Here is a 22752-nt window from a genome sequence, read left to right as displayed (position 1 = left end):
AAAGTGCCACTAGATGCTCTAACTCATTGCATATGTATTTAGGATCTAGTGGAGTGCTAACACCCTTAAAAATATTTTGTGAAAATATGCTAACACATGTGCACAAGGCGATACACATTGTGTTTAGCACTTGGGAGCAAGGGTTCAAAACTTCACCGACGGACAATTCGACGGTGCCACCGGTGCTCTGTACAGAAAAGACAGGGTTTCACAGAGTGTACCGAATGCTGTCCTTGTGGGACCGGACGCGTCCGGTGGCTAAACCTAGGTGTCAGTCAGTCAGCAGAGACTGACCGGACTCTGAGCTTGTCCGATCGCTCAGAGAGCTCTCTGGACTCTCTCTGAGTTACACAGGACGCTGATCACGTGGTGATCGGACTTGGGAGAGCAGCGTCCAGTCAATTATAAAAGAAGATGGTACTCTCGGCCTGAGACTGGACGTAGGTGACCAGACTCTGTCTGAACACTGTTCAGCGTCCGATTATGCTGATGTGGCGGCGCACAGAGAAGACGGAGAGTGATCGGACGCTGGGCTAGTTTGGTCGGGGGTGACCGGACGAGTCCGGTCGCGCGTGGAACCTTACTGGAAACGACCGGACGCCAGTGATGGTGCGTCCGGTCACAACTTAAATGCACTGATGACCATTGAGATCGAGCAATCAACATTTGAAGCAGGGGAGACGTGGCAAAATCTGAGGACCGGACGCTGGGGTCCTGCATCCGGTCAATTCGATCGGTGCGTCCAGTCGCTCCGATTTCTCAGTGAACAGAGAGCCAATGGCTCTATTCGTGGGGGCTCTCTATTTAAGCCCCATGACTGGCTCAAGCTCACTTTCTTGGCCTTTTGCATTGATATAACAACCTTGTGAGCTTAGCTAAAGCCCTCCCACTCATCTCCATCATTGATTCATCATCTTTGTGAGATTGGGAGTGAATCCAAGTGCATTGCTTGAGTGTTTGCATCTAGAGGCACTTGGTGTTCGTGTTTCGCTGCGGGATTCTCTTGTTACTCTCGGTGGTTGCCGCCACCTAGATGGCTTGGAACAGCGAGGATCGTCGAGCGGAGGTTGGTGATTCTCTCCGGCTCTGATCGTGGTGATTGTGAGGGGTTCTTGACCTTTCCTCGGCGGAGAGCCAAAATGTACTCTAGTAAATTGCTCGTGTCTTGTGTAATACTCATCTTATGTTAGTTGTGCGGCACCCTATTAAGGGTTTGACGTGTGATGCCAATTAGCGCGTGAACCTCCAAGTGAGTGAATCGCCACAATGAGGACTAGCTTGCCGGCAAGCAAGTGAACTTCGGTATAAAATCATTGTGTCATCATTTGATTCCGAGGTGATTGGTCTTCATTGGTATTCATTCTTGTGATTGATTGGTTCATTCCTCGACACGACGGTATAACTATCTTACTCTCTCTCTTTACATTACCACAAACTAGTTACCAAGTTATTTAGTGTAGTTAGTTGTGAGAGCTTGTTAGTTTGGTAAGTGTGACTCTTTAGTTAGCCTTTGAGAGCACACTAATTTAGTGTAGTGACATAGCCATTGTGTGAATAGATATTATAGAAACTAGATTTGTGGTAGGTGGCTTGGATTTTTAGTAGGCTAGCGCAACACTTCTTTACTTTATATTTGTCTAACCGGTTTGTTAAGTGTGGTTGTAGAAAATTTTAATACAATGTTCACCCCTCTAGCCACCCCCTCCCGCCGCTTCGGTGCCAGGCGGAGGGCGTTCCACACTGCAGTGACCGCGTCGGGGAACGCGTACAACACATGGCAATGCCGCGTCATGTACCACTGGTTCAAGGAGGCGCGCCGGGCGCTTGGCGGCGGCAAGATGGGTGGGTTCACCAGGGTCCTGCAGTCCGGGAAACCCGACGAGTTCGTCGACGAGATCCCAACATTCGTCGCCGACCCACTCCCCGATGGGGATCAGGTATATTGTTGCTTTTTTGCTTCGCGAAACGGCAAAGTTCATCAGTTCATTGCTTTCTTTGTTGTCTCTCTCTGGTTTGATGTTGCTGGTTAGTTGGGATTGTGGAGAAATGTAACTGTTCTAGTTATACGAAATCGAGAAAATGCCTAGGTTTCTCAAGGAGTCAAGGTGGAATTCCGTGATTTAGTTGATGTTTCAATTTTCAACAGGCACATGGAAGACATTTCAGTTTTCATGGTACCAGTTGACATCTGATTATCCTCGGAAAGAAAAGGATATTTCTTTAAAAAAAATGGATAACTGAGTAGCAGAAAAGTAAGAACCTCACAGTAGTTCTTGGAGTATCTACCATTTAGCGTTTTTTTTTCCTTTTTTTTTGAATTGGCAACAGGGCAACGGAAGCGGAGAGAGTCCCCCACCTGAATTCACTGATTGCCCAATGCTGGCCCGGCGGATATAAAAGCTGTGCTACTTTGTTTTGTAAAAGAATGTGGACAAATGAAATGAGAAAGTAGTGAGGGCTAAGTTGATAGGGAAAAAACAGATTGGCAGCTAGGATCTCATATGGTGAAAAGGCTTGTAATGTCAGCCTTGTAAACATGACTGGACCCTGCTGATACCAGCTTTTCATCATAGTGCGTCTGAAGAAAGTTAAAAATCATCATTGGTGTAGTGCCAGTTGCTAGTAATGATCAGCTGTAGCCATGTCACCATGGTGGCCTATTGTGAACTGCAAGCATTGCTGCTTTTCTGTATTCTGTCCATTGCTCATTATTCGTTGTTGCAAAGTAATTTGATGAATTACCAATTCGAGTTTTGTTAAAAAAGAATTAGCAATTTGAGAGCATACAGGAATTTGTGGCTCAGTTTTACTACTAGAATTTAGATGCTGCTGGAATTTTCTACTAACAGTGTTCATCCTATATCTCAGGGATACATCGTTCTCAATAGGCTATGGGCATTTGTTCAGTGGCTCCAGAAGGCAGACATAAATGAAGAGTAAGTTTATCTGAGAAGCAATAATCACCCTCCAGTGTCCAGACTCAATATCTAGTTAATTTCATACTATGTGCAGCTATATCTTGATGGCAGAGCCAGATCATATAATTGTCAAGCCTATCCCAAACTTGTCGAGAGATGGTCAGGCAGCAGCTTTCCATTTCTTTTATATTGAGCCTAAAAAATATGAGAATGTGTTGCGTAAGTTCTTCCCTGAAGACAAGGGGGCAATCACTAAGATTGATCCTATAGGAAATTCTCCTGTCATTATTGAGAAGGTGAGCTATTTTCTTCTTGAATGTACCCAAAGCATCTACTTGAAATTACAGAACTAATCCTATTACTTTCTCCTTTTGCTAGGACTCTCTTGGAAGGATTGCCCCGACATGGATGAATGTTTCAATAGCAATGAAAAAAGATCCTGACGCTGATAAATCTTTTGGCTGGGTTCTTGAAATGTAACGTCCTGCCAATCAATTTCTTATTGTCTAAAGCTTTTGGTCTGTTTATGCATCCCAAGTTTTATGCTATTTTGTCAGCAGCACCCCTGATGCTTCCGCCGGTGATGCCGCCGATTGGACCGGGCGCTGGTTCTCCTTCGCCAAGGCCCAAGAGACAGACGCGGCCCAACTCCAGGGTGCTCGGGCCCATGTGGCAAGCTTAGTTGTGTATATGAGCCGAACTGCCGGAACCAGACGGGTTAGCGAAGAAGTAAACAGAATACTCACTCTTGTATTACAAGCACTTATCATACAATACTTGTTCTTCTTCCTTGCCCGGTATACATTCGTAGCTGTATCTCACAATTGGTATCAGACTAGGCCGATCTGGATCCCGCGCTGCCGCAGCCGCACGAGCACTTCACCCGGCTCCGCCGCGCTCAGGGTGCCATGGATCCCCACCTGAAGATGGTCCTCGACGAGCTCAATCGCCGGTTCGACGAACAGGACGAGAAGTGGGAGCGGCGCTTCTCCGATCTGGACCGCGACCGTGCCGCTCGCAACTCGACGGTCGACGGCCGCCTCGCCACCCTGGAGGCTGCCTGCTCCGACCTGGACTCGATTCGGCTCGCCCACACCACCGACGACCGCGACAGCCGAGTCACGGCGCTGGAGGTGGCGGCCACGGACATTGGGACTTGGCGGCCGGCGGTACAAGCGCTCGTGGACGATCTCCGACTCGAGGTGAAGCGCATCTCCGACAACTGGGACCCCACGCAGGGCTCCTCGTCCACTCGCCAGCTCGGCCCTTCCTTGTCCCCGTCGTCGGCAGCCGCGCGGCCAGTTACCGGACCGCCCACCGATGGCACCAACGGGCGCAACTCTCCATCGATTCCACGGGGTATTGGATCCGGGGTCATCACGACCTGGAGCCATATCCCGACCAATGGTACGACGTCTACTCCTCTTCATCCTCCGATTTCTTCATCCTTTGTAGGGTTGGATCGTCCTCCTCCCATTATCGTTCCGCCTCGCCCTCCAATTTGGCCGGTTCAGCCCACCTTACCCGCCGCCGGTCAATTTTCCCCCACCACAGCCGAATCCACCTAGCTTTCATCCGCCGTATTCCATTTCACCAAGTTGTCCCCACTCCAACTCAATTTCCCCGCAATTTTCTTCTTCCCTTCCGGCTCCTCCAAATTTTGCCCAGCCCATCCCACCTCATCCGCATTTTTCATCTCCACTTACTGCTCCTCCAAATTTTTCCATTCCTTCTTCTGTTCCACCAATTTGTCAGCCTTATTCTTCCATTATTTCATCGGTTTATCCACCCATTAATTCAGTTTCACTAGTTTTTCCACCACATCCTCCAATTCCTCCCAATTTCGCGCACCACAAGCCTTCAGACCCATCTTCTGCATCCTCTCTGTTAGGTCGCCTTCCTAAGCTTCCCTTCCCCAAATTTGACGGTGACAATCCTCGCTTGTGGCGTCGTCGTTGTGAGAAATATTTTGCTATGTATGGTATGGAGGAGTCTCTGTGGATCAGCGTGTCTGAACATTATCTGGAGGGCCCTGCAGCACGTTGGTTCCAGTCCATCGAGTCCCAAATTCGTTCTGCCACTTGGTCTACTTTCTGTCAATTGTTGCATGATCGTTTCGATCGTGACCAACACGAGCTATTGATCCGTAAGCTGTTTTCCATCCAACAGCTTACCTCTGTCTCTGACTATGTCACCTGTTTTACTGAACTCGTGGATCAGCTATCCGCTTACTCCAACTCTACCAACCCTGTCTATTACACCATGCGCTTTATCGATGGGTTGTTTCCAGAGATTAAAGCAGTTGTGTTGGTTCAGCGTCCGCAAAACCTCGATGCTGCTTGTGTTCTGGCATTGTTGTAGGAGGAGGCGGGGACTACTGCTCCAACCAAGCAGTCTCGTTCTGGTGATTGGTATGCGTCGTCCAAGTTCCAGCATCCTCCTAGGACGCCTTTGCCCCTTCCTCCACCACCCCGTGCTGACAAGGGACCAACCCCAGGTACTGGTCCTGCGGTGGCGGCTCCTGCAGTCAAGCAGTCCTTCCGTGCTGATCCCAAGCTTCAGGTGGTCAAGGCTTATTGGAAGGCTTTGGGTCTCTGTTACAAGTGTGGTGCCAAGTGGAGTAAAGATCATACGTGCTCTCCTGAAGTGTTGTTTGCCGTGGAAGCTCTTTGGGACTCGTTTGATTCCTCTAAAGCTGATTGTTCTAACCTTCTGGAGAAGCTGGTAACAGAGCAGTTATTTGTTGCCATTTCCAAAGCTGCTACTCTTGGTGTGTGTGTTGCCCGTACTATTTGGTTTTCTGGGATAGTCGGTGGCCATCCAGCGATAATCTTGATCGACTCCGGTAGCTCGTCATCCTTTCTCAGTGAATCGTTGGAAGCCCAATTGTCATCAGTAGTGCTCACTCTGCAGTCCGCTCAAGTGCAAGTTGCTGGTGGTGGCCTGTTGCTGAGCTCCGGAATCCTCCGCAATGTGCCGTGGACACTGGACCAATGCACATTCATTTCTAATTTCAGAGTGCTTTCGTTGACAGCCTTTGATGCTATTGTGGGTATGGACTGGCTGGCTGCCTTCAGCCCAATGCACGTTCACTGGCAACAGAAGTGGTTCTCTATTCCCTATCATGGTGCTTCTGTGCTGTTGCAAGGTCTTGATGAGGAGTGCCCCAGTTAGTTGCTTCTTCAGCTCTGCTAGGTTTTGGATTCTAGTGCCACATCTTCTTCTGCTGCTCGAGAGCTACCAGTGGAAATACAAGCTCTAGTTGATTCCTTTCCAGACTTGTTCACTCCACCGGTGGACTTGCCACCTTCCAGAGCATGTAACCACTCTATCCCACTGCTGCCCGGTGCTAGTCCTGTGTACATCCGCCCTTACCGATACCCACCGAGCCTCAAAGATGAAATTGAGCGACAAGTCATTGAGATGCTCTCTCAAGGGATCATACAGCCAAGCTCTAGTTCCTTCTCTTTGCTAGTGCTGTTGGTCAAGAAGAAGGATGGCTCGTACCGGTTCTGTGTGGACTTTAGGCACCTCCATGCTCTCACTGCGAAGTCCAAGTTTCCCGTGCCTGTGTTCGAGGAATTGATGGATGAGTTAGCTCATGCCAGTTGGTTCACTAATCTAGATCTTCGTGCGGGGTTCCATCAGATTTTGCTTCAACCGGGTGAAGAGCACAAGACCGCATTTCAAACCCATCTCGGTCAGTATGAATTCCGAGTTATGGCCTTTGGCTTAACTGAAGCTCCGGGAACCTTTCAAGGTGCTATGAATGTGACATTGGCTCCTGGGCTTCGCCACTTTGTGATAGTCTTTTTCGATGATATTTTGATCTACAGCCGGTCCTATGAGGAGCACGTACAGCATGTAGATCTGGTTTTTCAGTGGCTTGCAGCAGAAAAATGGAAGATTAAGCTCTCCAAGTGCAAGTTTGCTCAAAGGCAAGTTTCTTACTTAGGCCATGTGATCAGCGGCTCCGGTCTATCCACAGATCCGACCAAGGTTCAGGCAATTCAGGATTGGCCGACTCCATCTTCTATCCGTGATCTTCGAGGATTCCTTGGGTTGGCCAGCTATTATCGGAAGTTCGTCCGTAATTTTGGGGTCATCGCCAAGCCATTGACAGATTTGCTCAAAAAGGATTCCCTCTTTGTATGGACTTCCATTCATGAGTCTGCTTTTCTGACCCTCAAGACAGCACTGTCCTCAGCTCCAGTGTTGGCGCTCCCTGATTTTTCCATCCCTTTTGAGATCGAAACTGATGCTTCTAGAGTGGGTGTGGGTGCGGTTCTGCAGCAGCGAGGACATCCTTTAGCTTATATCAGTAAGGCCTTGGGGCCTCGCAATCAAGGTCTGTCTGTCTATGAAAAAGAGTACCTGGCCATTCTTATGGCTATGGATGCTTGGCGACATTACCTGCTGCAAGTCCGAGTTTATTCTGCACACTGACCAGAAGAGTCTCATTCACCTCAATGAGCAGCAGCTACACACGCCATGGCAACAAAAGGTCTTTACATGATTTTTGGGGCTTCGCTACAAGATTGTCTATCGCCGTGGTGAGGAGAATACTGTTGTTGATGCCTTGTCATGAGCGACAAAACTGTTGCAGTGGCGTTGGTCATTGGGCGAGCGGCCAATTCATCAAGTCCTTGTCAAGTGGTCGCACATGTCGGTGTCCCTTGCTACCTGGGAATCCATTGAAGATCTTCGTCGCCAGTTTCCTAGGTCACCAGCGTGGGGACACGCCGGCACTCAAGAGGGGGGGATTGTCAGTAGCACCCCTGATGCTTCCGCCGGTGATGCCGCTGATGGACCGGGCGCTGGTTCTCCTTCGCCGAGCCCAAGAGACAGACGTGGCCCAACTCTAGGGTGCTTGGGCCCATGTGGCAAGCTTAGTTGTGTATATGAGCCGAAGTGCCAGAACCAGACGGGTTAGCGAAGAAGTAAACAGAATACTCACTCTTGTATTACAAGCACTTATCATACAATGCTTGTTCTTCTTCCTTGCCCAGTATACATTCGTAGCTGTATCTCACATATTTCATTCATAATGTGAGTAGGTACCCAATTATTTGTTGTATTGTGTTTCTAGGAAATAGGTATGCCTATGCCGTGGCATCTGCTCTCCATGGAGTGGGCAACATCTTACACAAGGACTTTATGATTCAGGTTTGGAGTTCGGTTAATTATATCATGTGGCCATCCATATCAGGAAGTTGTGCGGTTCTGTTCTTAGATGATAATCTGATTCTGTTTTCACTTTTCAGCCACCTTGGGACTTGGAAGTTGGTGATGCTTTTATTATACATTATACTTATGGGTGTGATTATGACATGATGGTACGTGATTCATATTGTGATGCAGAACTTCAGGGAATCTGACTCGTGATTTTGTTCTTATAGCATGTTCTTCTTTTGCACTAGGGTAAGTCGACTTATGGCAAAATTGGAGAATGGATATTTGACAAGAGATCTTACGAGGATAAATCTCCGCCTAGAAATTTGCCATTACCGCCAAATGGTGTGCCCCAAAGTGTGGTATGGTTCTGCTATGTTTGCAAATATTTGACATTTTGTTTCAATATTTGCGTACCATTTCATTCGGATGTGAAATAATGTTCCTTGGCAATCTATTCTTTCGAGTACTAGTATGAAATTGTTAGTATATTATGGTTCTTTCCTAAAGGCGTGTAGGGTATGGTCCTCGGTATTGCAGTTGACTTGAATGCCCTGCCTTATCTGCGCGTGTAGTTATGAAGGAGCAGCGCACAGACGTCGGGCGAGGCAAAGTCTGCCCTTAGACGTCGGGTGAGGCAAAGTCAGCCCTCGGACGTCGGGTGAGGCAGAGTCTACCCTTAGACGTCGGTCGAGGTGGAGCCAGCCCCCGGACATCAGGCTAGGCGGAGCCAGTCCCCAGACGTCGGGCGAGGCAGAGCCAGCCCCTGAACATCGAGCGAGGTGGAGTCTGCCTTCAGACGTCGGGCGAGGCGGAGCCAGCCCCCGGATGTCGGGCGAGGCGGAGCCAGTCCCCAGACGTCGGGCGAGGGGTCAGGCGAGATGAAGTCTGCCCTTAGACATTGGGCAAGGCAGAGCCAGTCCTCGGAGGTCGAGCGAGATGGAGTCTACCCTTAGATGTCAGGCGAGGTAGAGCCAGTCCTCAGGAGTCAGCTTGAGGCGGGGCCCATGGTCTTGGTGGATGGACAAGGAGTGACCCGGCAAGCGTGTAGTCGTGCTCTTGATCGCGCGGATGAATCAACATTAACGGTCATTAGCTCCTCCTCTTCAGGTACCCTACTATTAGTCCCCAACAGTAGCCCCTGAGCCCCGGGGCGATTCGAGTAGAATTGCCTGGGGGATTTTTTGACTTGCCAATGGGTGCGCACGAGCGTCGGGTGTAGCCCCCAAGACTGTGGAGGAGTAGGATACTCCTTTGGAGGGTTTTTCGAAAGAGCGGATTCGGATAGCCCTGGCCCTCTATTGTTGCCCACGCCGTGCCCTGAAGATGGCGATTTCTTCTTCGCCGAGGTCGGACCCTTCACGGGTATGGTCGTGAGATTTGGTGGTTGTTTAGCCGGATAGCTCAATTGGGATCCTGGTATCCCATTCATGGGGATCTGGTCAGGGTCAGCCTGGCTGAGACTCGATCGTGGGCCAAGACTCCCGTGAAGCTCGTGCACCTAAGTTTTGGCCGCTCGCGGGCCCATCCTTTGTCATAAGGGTGCCTTGGGATGGCCATTGAAACCGTTGATGGGCCAGCCCTCGAACTCCTGGGCCCAGATGGGCTAGAGGAATGTTTTTTTAACCCGTATCCCTTCTGCTGGTAAAGAGTCCTGGTCTGCTTGGGGAGACAAAACGTCCATCGCGCCTTCGGAGGGAAAGGATAGAGATTGCGGGTGCATATCCTGTGACGTGACATGGTGGCGAATCGTGGCAGGCGCGGAGATCCAGGCGGACGGTTGCCTTCCTTGCATCCATCGCCCCTATAAAACCAAAGGGTTCGCCCCTAGGGTTTTGTACTTTGCCTCCTTGCCCTTGCATCTACAACCTCCGCCGCCAATCGCCTAAGCCTCCGGCATCTGTGTCTTAGCCATTGTCGAATTTGCATCCACCCACTCCAATCCTCCAATGGAGCCGTGGTGCCGCTCCGATATCACCCTCCAGCGCCTGGAGGGCCTCGTTTGCCGTGGTCTTCTTTGCGCGTGGACCGCCACCGAGGAGTGGTGGCTGCCCGGCGATGAGGACACGCTGTCGCCGCCCGACGGCTACGTTGTGTCCTTCGCTCACTTCCACCAGCGAGGATTCACCACCCCCGCTCACAAGTTTCTTCGGGGATGCAGGCAGAGGTGGTGGCGGCCGTGACAGGTGGCCCGCACCTCCGGTGGCCCAAATGACAGCTCTTGACATGGGCTGGATGGAGGGGGACATGGCTGAGGTGTCCCCTAGCGTCGTGGCAGTGGTGGAGAGGACCTGTAACACCTCGGGTGTTTAAATATTAAAAACAGGATGTCATCATATACATTGCAAGGCATTTGGTCATATTGCAAACTTTGATATGCATTCACTAAAACAAGTTTACATTTATGTTATGAGTGTTGAATTGTATTGTTTGAATCAAGTTCAAAATTTGGTTTGGATTTGAATTTTCAAGAAAACCCTGATTTTCAGCATTTAAACCCTACCCTGAAAACCCATTTCAAAATTGAAGCACATTTTGGGGTTGAGCCCAAAAGCAAAAGTGTGGAACTTGTCAAGTTATACAAAGTTTGTTTTTGGAGTTTTCAAAGTTGTTATGAAAAATTTGAAGTAATTCGAAAAGGCGTAAATCGTTAAATATTCCCTATTTGAATTTAAAAGTTCATTTCAAAATGTAGACCGAATTAGGGGTTGGTTATAAAAGCAAAGTTGTAGAACTTTTGATTTTGAACAACTTTTATTTTTGGAGATTTTTGAGTTGTTATACAAATTTGGGAGTAATTTGAATTTGAAACCGAATGGCAAATTTGTAAATTCGATGAACAGTGCTCACCGCCCTAGCTACACCGCCGGCGACCTTCGGTTTGCTTCCAGGCGCAGTAGTGGCCGTCTGGCGCGGTGAAGGCCACAGTGCAGCTTCCTTGCACTTCTGAGCCGCTCTATTTAGCCTTGGCCATCGCCGTTTGCCCCCGCTCCCTTGCTCTGTTTTTTCGACGCCACGGCCATAACTCCGCGAGCTCTCACCGTCGCTTTAGCGCACTCTAGCCGCTGCAAAGCTTGTCATAGCTCCGCCTGCTACTTGTGCACCCAACCAACCTGCTTTTGTTGCTTGTCTTCACCGGAAACTCATGGTGCACGCTCTTCTTCCTCGTGGCCGGCAACCTCACCCGCGATCACGTTTTGTCGTGGTCAGCGCGTTGCGGTGAGTCTCTGTCCTTGCCGAGCCATGATTCAGTTTCGCCACGATGCCATGGTGCTTTGTACCTTGATGCTTGATCAAATTGTCCACCGCAGCCACCGGAGCGTCACCGTCGTCGTTGCTTGCTCTGCCGTGACCGCTATGTCCGTCGAACGGTGCCCCCAGTGCTCCTCCGGCCTTGTGCTCTACTCAGTCACGTTTGGGGTGAGCTGCTGATGCTTTCTGGGCCATCAGTTTAAGCTTTACAAGTCTTACCTCGCCAGCGTAGCGTAACCACGCCGTCGTGGCCGCCATGGCCGGCGTAGTGCTCGGTCCAGTCCATAGCTGGTCCAGCTTGTACCCCAAATCGATGCGCCTAGTCGAGGGTAGTGTTTTGGTACCTTGGTCGTCACCGTTGGTCTCGCCGTCGGCGAGATATCGCCGGTCAGCGCGCGTGTCGCTGGAGTCAAAGCCTAAGGTTGATGACATATGGGGTCGGGATGTCAGTGACTGTGTAGTTCAAAAATGGATTTTTCTATTTTCTAAAATGAATGAATAGTGTCTATTTTTGTTATTTCTATATATATTTATTTAGGGCTCCAAAAATTATGAAAATTTTTGTGTGACCTCTCTGTGATGTATGTTATTTAAGAAAAATATGAAATAATGTTTTTCAGTACTTTTTGGATATGAAGAAAATTGCTCAATTAATTAATAAATGGATTTCCATGATTTTTCTAGGCTTATTTATTTATCTAAAAATTATAAAAATTGTTTTGCCACTTAGTTATCATGTGATAAACATTTACAAAAAATTTAAGGTCAATTGGAACAAGTTGATTTATTTCATAATTCTTAATTAATTAATTAATTCATAAAAGCAAATAGTAACCTTTAGTGATTTAGGTTTTGTTTGAATTTTTGATTGAGTGATGTCCTTGGGTCATTAGTTGGTAATGATCTTTGGTAATTGATGTTAGTATTCTGGAAAGGTTTAGTTAGCTTAACTTGTAACTGTACCGCGAAGGAAAGTTGTATTCAAGTTGTTAATTTTTGCATCCATCATCGAGCATCATGTTTCGTATTCCGCATCATGTTAAACATGGCATTGTTACTACATGTAGTGAGCGAAGGTGAAAACGTGGTAGTTAATCAAGTTGTAGAGGAGGTTATTCCATCTGTTGAGGTCGGATCGAATACTTGTGAAACGTCGCAGGAACCAGACTTTTCCGTCAACGAAGGCAAGCCCCGGATGCATTTAAACCTACCTTGTGTTTTACAAATTGATTTCGCTTTTGCTTTTATTTACTGCATTAAGTGATTAGGGGTTAAGTGAAAACCTAATTGGTGCATTACCAACCTTGTTTTTCCATACCTACCTTGTTACCAGTTTTAATTTGTATATGCCTAGTTATGCTTAGCTATGCTTAGAACGATGAAAGTCGGGTGATTACCTGTCACCTATGTGTTTTAAATGGATCTTTGGTTACTTATGTTATCATGAAATATGAGAATGTGAAGTAATAAATCTAGACCGGGCGGACTCGGTGTGTGAGAGCCACAAGACATGGAGGTCTTGTGAGCGGCTTCTTTCCGCCTGTGTCGATTAAGGTCCATACCGTTGTTGAATTGCATGAGGGGAGACTTTGTAGTACTAACCACATACTCCGGTAAGCCTTAACTTGGCGATTCTAGTACGAGAATGGCGACTCGCGCACTGGGAGTGGAGAGATGGCGGGAATAGCGTGTACCCATGTGGCAATGGGCTGGATTGGTGGAGTACTATATTCTCGGGTGGCGTGGACCCGTTCTTGTTTTAGAGGACTAAGGGTAGGTTGGTATATGTAGGTCGGGGACCTGCATATGTCGTGTGGTCTGGAATCCCCAGCTGGGTTTTTAATCTGTTCGAATCGTCGTTGCTCCTCGGTTATGGAGACTCAACTCACTGTTCATCATCGTAGTATTAATAACTGGAACTTGAGGCTGGTTTGAGAAAAGTGTTGGATATGAAGTTTCACGATCTCAATGCAGATCGTGTCAGCTTTGTATATGATATTATGAAGTTTTAAATGTTGATGTATAGAAGGTTATTAAAAAGCTTTTACACAAAATACTTTGTTTATTGCTAAAGCTATACCTTGAATCCCTGAGCCTGCATTCCTAAGTTTATCAGTTTTTATTTTGGTTAAGTCTTGTTGAGTACTTTTGTACTCAGGGTTCGTTGACCCTTGTTGCAGGTGAGCCTCATGAGCAGATCTGTTTTGGATCGTGCTGCATGACTATTGTTCGATCTGACGATGAGAAGTAAATGTGTGGCCCTTGGGCAGGGCAGTTTTATTGTGTGTTTCGTATTATATTATAATGCCACTCTACTATTTTGTTTTGTAATAATCGTCGAACTTAGTTGTGAGGTGTGAAACTACTATTTTGTAAATTATGTTATTGTAAGACTTCCGCTGTTTTTACTCTGGTGTAGATATTTGAATAAATGTTATAATATTGCAATGACTCTGTAATGTGATCCCGCTCGAAAATCGTGGATGATTCAGGGTTTCCCGAGAACACCCGACAGTCTTCTTAAGTTACCGGGAACATATGCATAGATGTCAAAGGTCGTTGGACAGTGACAGGTGCATGTGGGCCCTATAATTTAGGAGGTTCTGCCACAGGACCAGCGGAGGGTCACCCTTGGCCCAGGCGTCGGGAGGCAGCCACTCGCCTGCGCGGGGCGAGCCTCTTCTCCAGTGGGTAGATCCACAAGACCCCACGTCGACACTCTTCTCGCTCGATGATGCTACTGATTGCATAGAGTGGGAGAGTCTCAACAAGGGGATCTCAGCCATGCTGGAAGCTCTAAACCAGGCCAGGGGTGCCTTGCGTGACATCGTCGTTCCCACTGGCCGGTTATTCACATAATCTTGCTTTTTGTCCTCTTCTTTCTTTTTGTATTTTTGTGTTCTGACCATCATCTTTTCTTCAATCCCTTATCGCTCACAGCCTGGGGAAATCCTGGTTCCTTCGCGAGCAAAAGGAAAGCTAGGATTGCCTCGTCGAGGAGGCCTGAATGCGCGGGGATGCGTCCGCCTAGCTTGTTGCCACCCAATAGAGGGTGGCCAAGCTGACTCCCCTAGCCAAGGAGGCGGCCAGTCTTCGGCCACAGGAGGTCGAGGCCCATCGAGACGTGGTGGAGGCTGAGAAGGCATTTGAGGAACTATCAGCGAGGACACGGAGGATGAGGAGGAGGCCACCAGAGTCCAGAAGGAGTGGGACGAGCTGCTCCAGAGGGACACCGAGACCCGCCAGCAGATCCTTGACCTCCTGGCCGAGGCAGAGAAGGAGCGGGAGCTCAAGCTAGGAGCTAAGGAGAGGTTCGCAGCCCTATAGTAGAGGGCAAACCTGGATGCTGAGGCAGTTGCTCGGCTACGAAAGGAGCGAGATGAGCTGTGCCAGACCATGGAGAGGCTCCACTCAGAGCGTGGCGCGGCCCATGGGGAGCATGACGAGGTGTAGTAGAGGATTGGCTCCCTCCATGCCGAGCTCAGAACCACGGCAACCCAAAGGCTGGAGGCTGAGAGTGTCTCTGCTGGGTTGGCCATGGAGCTCGCCGAGGCGCAGAGGAGCCTTTAGGTAGAGAGCGACAAGCATGATCTCCTACATGCTACCCTCGGAGTGGTCTACGATGACCTAAAGGTGGCATGGCCGGAGGGGACCAGCTCGCTTGCGGCCCGTGCCGTAGATATCACGGCGTGGGTGCGCCAGCTCGAGAGGGAAGCTCTTCACTCCGGGATCACCGAAGCCTTCGCCATCTCCCGCTCTCATTATGCGGACAGTATTGACTTGGAGACAATGAGCCTTGGCTTCGCGCCTGGCTACGAAGCCTCTGAGCTGGATGAGATAGAGACGACGATGGTTCCTCTCGCGAGGAACCTGGCGGACAAAGTTGAAGACATAGTTCTCCCCCGGAGGGGGTAGTTAGTCATATAGGTCAGATGGACACTTATTGTAATATGTGAACAAGCACCGACCTTTATGTATCATAAAAACAATTTCGTAACTTCGTTTTATTTGATTGAACTTGTTTTCTTCCCTTTTTATATGCGAAAGAAAGGCTCACATATTGCGACCCTTCTGTTCATTAAGACCGTAGGGCCCGAGGTGTAAGAGGAAAAACTTCGATCATGCTAGTGAGCAAAGACACCATAGCCGCCGAGGCGTAGGTATTTTGCAGTTCAACCAGGCATGCTTAGTTATTCATTTCTATAAACTTTGTCGCTAGGCTTAATGTGAGGAAGAGGTCTGACATGGCGACTGTTTTAGAAAAGGTGTATTTATACCCTTATCAGCCCCTGAGTGAGATCCAACCCTTTGCCATTGCTGGGGTCGGATGTCACTGAATATCGAGGAGAGGATAGCGAAACTTTAGGAGAATGTGTCTCTTGTATTTGCACGTACCCCCTCCCTAGGATCTTAGCTATCATTGTGCGACCATGCGTTAGGTCTCCTTGCCAGTCCAACCTTCCTCGAGCCCCCACGCATGGCGGGGATTCGGTCAAGGGTTGGATCATTTTTGTGACTATCACCTCGTCCATGGTTTCCGCAACTGGAGGGGTTGAGTTAATGTTACTTGCCTCGGTGGCTCGAGTGACGTGCTCGATGAGCGGGTATGTTCGAATGGAATCCGGTTCTGCCGCTTGCGATGGGCTCGGCAAAGTCCTCGTGTGGCATTCCATTGCTCCTTAACCCACCTTCCAATAGATTCCCCCTCCATGGGGATTCTATGGGCTCGACTAGAGGCTAAGATCGAATGAGAAGGTTGAGATGACCTTGTCCGCTTCTAAGCGGGATGGGCACAGGCCGCTGAGGCTCATCTACGTTTCCCCCCTGGATCTTTGTTCGACACGAGGCTGCCTCAGACCCTCCGTGAGCCAGCCTTTGAACCTCGGTCTTTCGATCTAGGATCGGGCGGCTCAAGTCCTTGAGCCCCATGGGATTCGGCAGGGGTCGGCCATGATTCATGCATCAACCCATCCTCAGTTTCCGCAACTAGAGGGGCTAAGCAAACGACACTTGCCTCGATGGCTCGAGCGTTGCGCTCGGCGAGCTTGCTAACGGGCATGTTCGAGTGGAATCCGGGTCCGTCATCCGCTGACGGGGTCGGTAGAGCCCTCATATGGCATTCCTCTACTTCTTAACCCGCCTCTCGGCAGATGCCCGAGCTGTTCGATAGGCTTGGGTGGCCCGTTGGCCTCTCCTCGATGGAGATTCTGTGGGCTTGGCTCGAGATTAGAATCGAACGAGAAAGGTTGAGATGTCCCTATCCGCTCCTGAGCAGGGTCGGGCAAGGTCGCTGGGACCCATCTCGGTTTTTTCCCCTGGCTCTGTTTGACACGAGGCGGCCTTGAGCCCTTCATGGGCTGGCCTTCGAACCTCGGTCGATCACCATTCATATCGAATGAGATGACTACCACTTCACAACGCGACGCGCAACGTTGTGATGTTACCTCGATGGCACGTACGGGATGATTGAATGGACGAATGTATGAATGATCATAGTTTAAGAAAAAATGGGGGTCGGTAATGTTACCTCAATGGCATGAGTGACGGGTTCTGGGAGCTCTTTACCAGATATGTCAGTGCTAGGTTCGGGTCTGACGTTTGTGACGGGGCTGGTGTAACCTACATGAGCCTCCCATTCTTCCATATCTGTCTCTAGGCAGTGGCCCGAGCCATTCTATCGATTTGGGTGACCTGACAGCCTCCCCTCGATGGAGATTCCATAGATAGGCCCCTCCAAATCCCTCCTGAGAAGGTGGAGGTTAAGGTCGGGAGTGCAGAGATAAAGACTCTAATCGCGTTGGTGGACAAAATCATCGTAGCAGCTGGGGCGTAGGGTCCTAGCGGTCCGACCAGGCTTACTCAAAGTTTGCGCCCGCACACCATGCCTCCAGTTTTTTTAAATGTAAGGAGGGGCCAGGCAAAGAGAATGTCTAGCGAATAGACACCCTTGCCAACCCCCGAGCAATTCCCAACCCTCTGCCATTGCTGGGGTCAGAGGCTCTATAATGAAATTAATACGTAAAGTAAGTAAGTGAGGATGCTTATCTTTTGGCAGCGGTCTTGAGCCATCTGATCGACCTGGGCACCGGTTTTACCTTGATGGTAAGAGTGATGGGTTCGGAAGCCTCCCCCGGATATGAGCGTGATCCTGCTTGCTCCTTATCCGTTTCTCGTTAGTGGCCAAGCCGTCCGATCGACTCGCGTTACCTATTGAGACAAGATTTCCCTACGAAAATAGTGGATGAGAACATCCCGCGCAAGAATTTAGTTAGGCAGATAAGCCAAGCATCGAATTTGTGCAAAATGGATGAGCTCTTTGTTATAGCAAACAACCTTTTAGCTCTTCTCCCTCTTTTTGTAAAAGAGGTTTAGTGCATTTCGACCCTTCCCATAGTTAAGGTCATAAAACCTCAGAGTGCAGGTGAGCTAGCTCTGATCACGCTAGTGAGCAAAGGCGCCATAGCCGCTGGGGCGTAGGTGTCTCGTAGTCTACCTAGTTTTACTCAGAGCTTGTTCCTGAAAACCTAGCTCCTAGGACTTAACATGAGAAAAGAGGGCAGGCACAGAGAATGTTTGCAGGATAAATGTACTCATATCAGCCCCTGAGTGAGGGCCGACCCCCTGCTGTTTGCTGGGGTCAGATGTCATGAAGGATCGGGGAGTTTTGATAATGAAACTGATAAGTAAAGAGTGTGCATTTATTAGGGGTAAATGCGACGTAGCTGCTCGATATTCCAGGCATTGGTGAAGACCTCGTCGTCGATGGTTTTTAGCTTGTAGGCGCCTGGATGGAGTACCTCCGTGAGGATGTACGGTCCCTCCCATGGCGGAGAGAGCTTGTGGCGGTCCGTGTTGCTCTAGATGAGGCAGAGGACCAGGTCCCCGACGTTGAAGGCCTGACCCCGCACTCATCGGCTGTGGTACCATCGCAACACCTACTGGTGCTTGGCCGAGCGGAGGAGGGCGATGTCACGAGCTTCATCTAGTTGGTCCATGGCATCCTCGAGGGACACCTTGGCTCCCTGTTCGTCGTACGCCCTGATCCTTGGTGCTCCATAGTCAAGGTCGGTTGGGAGGATGGCCTCAAAACCGTAGACCATGAAGAAGGTTCTATAGTTGATGGCTCGACTGGGGGTTGTCCTCAGGCTCTAGAGTACTGAAGGAAGCTCGGCAACCCATCGTGCGCCAAACTTGTTCAACCGGTTGAAGATTCTAGGCTTAAGGCCCTATAGGACCATGCCGTTTGCACGCTCGACCTGCCCGTTCGTTCAGGGATGCACGACGGCGGCCCAATCGACCCGGATGTGGTATTCATCGTAGAATCGAAGGAACTTTTTGGTGAATTGTGTGACGTTGTCCGTGATGATGGAGTTTGGGACTCCAAAGCGATGGACGAAGTCGAGGAAGAACAGCATGGCCTGCTCGGATTTGATCGCGGAGATCGGCCAAGCTTCTATTCATTTGGTAAATTTGTCTATGGTGACAAGCAAGTTGGTGTAGCCCCCGGGTGTTTTTTTGAGAGGTCCAACCAGATCGAGCCCCCAGACCACGAACGGCCAGGTGATGGGGATCATCTAGAGTGCTTCGGCCGGTAGGTGAGTCTACCAAGCATAGTACTGGCACCCTTCGTAGGTGCATACGATCTGCTCGGCGTCCGCTACAGCGGTGGGCCAGTAGAAGCCCTGTCGGAACACGTTTTTGACTAGGGTTCTAGGTGTGGCATGGTGACCGCAGACCCCACCGTGGATATCATTCAATAAATGTTTCCCTGTTCGATGGGGATGCAGCGCTATAGGATCCTAGTGTGGCTTTGCTTGTTGAGTTCGCCCTCCACAAGAACAAAGGACTTAGCACGACGTGCGAGCCATCGAGCCTCCGTCTTGTCCATCAGTAGTGCGTCACAGAGGAGGTAGTTGAGGTAGAGCATCCTCTAGTCGACCAGAGGGTCGGGCTCTATCGCTGGGTCCTCTTCAAGCTCCATGACTTCGAGGCTGGATGGAGCCGACGGTTGGTCAGCTCTCGGTCCTGGATTGGTCGGACTATCGCCGCCCTGTTCTGACTCCTCGTAGTGAACCAAGGGCTTGTGCTGGTCGCTGGTGAAGACACCCATTGGCACCGGCTCTCGGTCGGATGGTGCTTTCACAAGCGTGTCAGCCACCTCATTGAGATGCCTCGGGATGTGGTTGAGCTCGAGGCCATTGAACTTGTCCTCTAGCCGGTGGACTTCTTGGCAGTATGCGACCATCTTGACGTCATGGCAGTTTGACTACTTCATGACCTGGTCGATGACCAGCTAGGAATCTCCTCGAACATCGAGGCGTCGGGCGCCCAACTCGATGGCAATGCGTAGGCCGTTGATGAGCACCTCACATTCGGCCACATTGTTGGAGGAGGGGAAATGGAGATGGACCATGTACCTCATGCGTACCTCGAGGGGCGACACGAAGACCAGCCCTACACCGGCGCCCTTCTTCAACAGCGATCCGTCGAAGTACATTATCTAGTACTCTTGATCGACGATCGCCGGTGGCATTTGGACCTTGGTCCATTCCACGATGAAATCAGCCAACACCTGGGACTTGATGGCTGTCCGGGAGGCATACGCAATGCCCTGACCCATAAGCTTGAGCGCCCATTTTGCGATTCTTCCCGTGGCATCCTGGTTTTGGACAACCTCTCCAAGGGGAAGGACGTCACGACTGTCACTGGTTGTGACTCGAAGTAGTGGCATAGCTTCCTCCTAGTGATGAGTACGGCATACAGAAGCTTCTGGATTTGGGGGTAGCAGGTCTTTGAGTCGGATAGGACCTCACTGATGAAGTACACAGGGCGCCGTACTTTGAGGGCGTGCCCCTCTTCTTCCCGCTCCACTACCAGGGCGGCGCTGACCACTTGCGTGGTGACCGTGATGAAGAGCACAAGGGGTTCTCCCTCGGTAGGAGGAACCAGGATCGGGACCTTCGTCAGGAGCTGCTTAACCATGTTAAGTGCTTCCTGGGCCTCGGATGTCCATTCGAAGTGATCGGCCTTCTTCAGAAGTTGATAAAGGGGGAGACCTCATTCACCGAGGCATGAGATGAAGCGGTTGAGCGTGGCGAGGCATCCCATAACCACTGTACCCCCTTTATGTTATGAATCAGGTCCATCCTTATGATGGCTGAGATCTTCTCTGGGTTGGCTTCGATGCCACGCTCGGAGATGATGAAACCAAGCAGCATGCCCCTCTGAAAGGTCCTTGTGTGGTTTTAGTAATTGAGTGACAACCTAGGTGGACTAATTGTGATTATATGAGATACACAGGTGATTAGTCCACAGGTACATGTGTGTGTGAGCAACATATGCCATGAAGGTGAAAATGGCTTGGAGATGTTGCAAAGCTCACACATGTGATGATGAAGGAGCTCATTGCAAATGAGACATGACATTGAGTCATGTGATCAAGGTGGAAAAGATCAAGACATGACTTGTCTTGATGGACCGGTTGCAAGCGTGAAGGCAAGTTGAAGGCTTTGGAGCGATGGACCGCGTGGCGGTGAAGCTTGAGCAAGACTTGGCGCCGATGGACGAAGGCAACGGTGAAAAGCAAGTGAGGTCAAGATCAATGAACCAACAAGATCACGTGATGATATGAAGTGGATGATATCATTGTTGATCATGTTGGTGCATGTGTTGCATCGACATTGGAGGAGATGGAATGGAATGCGCAAGGCAAAGGTATAACCTAGGGCATTTCATTTCACCGATCATAGGTGTGTAGAGAAGTTTATGACTGGGTTTAGGATAGATAGCCGTAATATCAAGAGGGGCAAACTTATTTGCATATCGGTCATCTAGTGCCACTCGAGTGATCTAACTTTGCATCGTCGCTAGGATTGAGTGGCGTGGCAAGTTGAGTGGCTAATCCTTTGGAAAATGATTGTGAAAATGCTAACACACATACACATGGTGGTGTACACTTGGTGGTGTTGGCACATTTACAAAGAAAATGAAGTTGGGGTTGATGTGGATCAACTCGGCGATGAAATGCAGGTGAGAAGGGTTAGAAACTCCACCGGCGGAGTGTCACAGAGTGGATCGGACACTGGTCACGTAGTGACCGGACGCTGGGGTCCTGTGTCCGGTCAGTGGCGGCAGAGAGCGTGCAGGCATCGGTCTTCGACCGGACGCTGGCGCCGAAAGTGACCGGACGCTGGCAGGGTGTGTCCGGTCAGGCTGACGTACGGTGACATAGGCGATGCAGAAAGGTTGGAGAAGGATTGGACGCTGATGCTGCGTCCGATCGTGACCGATCGGACATGTCCGGTCGTGACTGGTACCTTACTGAAAACGACCGGACGCTGGGGTTGCTGCGTCCGGTCATCACTTGAGCATTGAGATCACACGACTGAGGTTGAATGGAGGTGACATGTGGTGAGCATCCGTTGACCGGACGCTGAGGTCCTGCGTCCGGTCAATACAATTGGAGCGTCCGGTCGTCCCGAGTTTTGCCTAGTGAAGGGGTAACGGCTAGTTTAGCCTGTGGGGCTATAAATAGAAGGTGGTCTCAGCCATGGCTGGTGCTGAGCACCTCAGGGGACTTTGTGTCCATGCTTGAGAGTGCTTGGGAGCCCTCCATCTCACATATACTTGATAGTGATCATCCGATTGTGTGAGAGAGCGATTCTAGTGCGATTGCATCGTGAGGTTGCATCGAGTGGCACTAGGTGATTGAGTTGCAAGCCGGTGGTGCTTGTTACTCTTGGAGGTTGCCACCTCCTAGATGGTTTGGTGGTGGTCTCCGTCGAAGCCCGCAAGAAGCTTGTGCGGTGCTCTGGAGAGGAGCTTTGTGAGGGGCATTGTGCTCGCCCCGCGGGAGCCACGAAGAGCAACTCTAGTTGAGCGTGTCATTGAGCTACACTCACTTTCGGGGTAGGTTCTTGCAGTGCCCGATGTGCGGGCTTTGCGGGTGATGCCAATTAGCCGCCGAACCACCAAGTGAGCGATCGACACAACGGGGATGTAGCGTGTTGGCAAGCACGTGAACCTCGGGAGAAAATCACCGTGTCAACCTTGTTCTTCCTGTTGGTTTGCAATCCCCTTACACAAGCTTATGATTACTTTTTATACATTATGCTTGTGTAGTTGCTCTTGTAATTAGTTAGCTTGTGTAGCTCACTAGTTACCTTCTTGCTTGTGTAGCATAGAAGTAGCTCCTTTGCGTGGCTAATTTGGTTTGTGTAACCCTGTAAGTCACATTGCTTAGTTTGTGTAGCTAAGTATTTGCGCTCTCTAATTTGGCATTGGTTGCCTTGTCATTGAGCATTGCTAATGAGCTTAGTTGGCTTTGTGCTTTTGCTTACTAGCATGTGTAGGAGCTCCCTTGTTGCTTAAAGTACTAGTGGCATATGTTTGTGTGACCTTGCTTCTAGAA

The 22752-nt window shown here is 49.8% G+C and overlaps 1 protein-coding gene across 1 annotated transcript; it reads left to right on the top strand.

The window, feature by feature from the left end:
- Nucleotides 1-1679: 1679 nt before the first annotated feature.
- On the top strand, nt 1680-13619 carry LOC136525706 (hydroxyproline O-arabinosyltransferase 1-like). Its single transcript, XM_066518598.1, has 8 exons — nt 1680-1937; nt 2869-2936; nt 3013-3214; nt 3297-3394; nt 8015-8084; nt 8183-8254; nt 8339-8452; nt 13523-13619. Exons 1-8 carry the CDS (start codon nt 1680-1682, stop codon nt 13562-13564), a joined length of 924 nt encoding a protein of 307 aa, XP_066374695.1. The 3' UTR covers nt 13565-13619.
- The last annotated feature ends 9133 nt before the right edge of the window (nt 13620-22752 follow it).

The sequence above is a fragment of the Miscanthus floridulus genome, chromosome 19 (genome assembly GCF_019320115.1).
Source record: "Miscanthus floridulus cultivar M001 chromosome 19, ASM1932011v1, whole genome shotgun sequence".
NCBI lineage: Eukaryota > Viridiplantae > Streptophyta > Magnoliopsida > Poales > Poaceae > Miscanthus > Miscanthus floridulus.
This window is presented reverse-complemented; position numbering and strand designations above follow the sequence as displayed.

What these genes read in the sequence shown, in the direction of transcription:
- LOC136525706 (XM_066518598.1), top strand. Translation starts at nt 1,680, where the DNA reads ATGTTCACCCCTCTAGCCACCCCCTCCCGCCGCTTCGGTGCCAGGCGG. An exon ending in AAGGCAGACATAAATGAAGA is followed by an intron (nt 2,937 to 3,012) that starts GTAAGTTTATCT and finishes TACTATGTGCAG; the next exon opens with CTATATCTTGATGGCAGAGC. An exon ending in ACAAGGACTTTATGATTCAG is followed by an intron (nt 8,085 to 8,182) that starts GTTTGGAGTTCG and finishes TTCACTTTTCAG; the next exon opens with CCACCTTGGGACTTGGAAGT.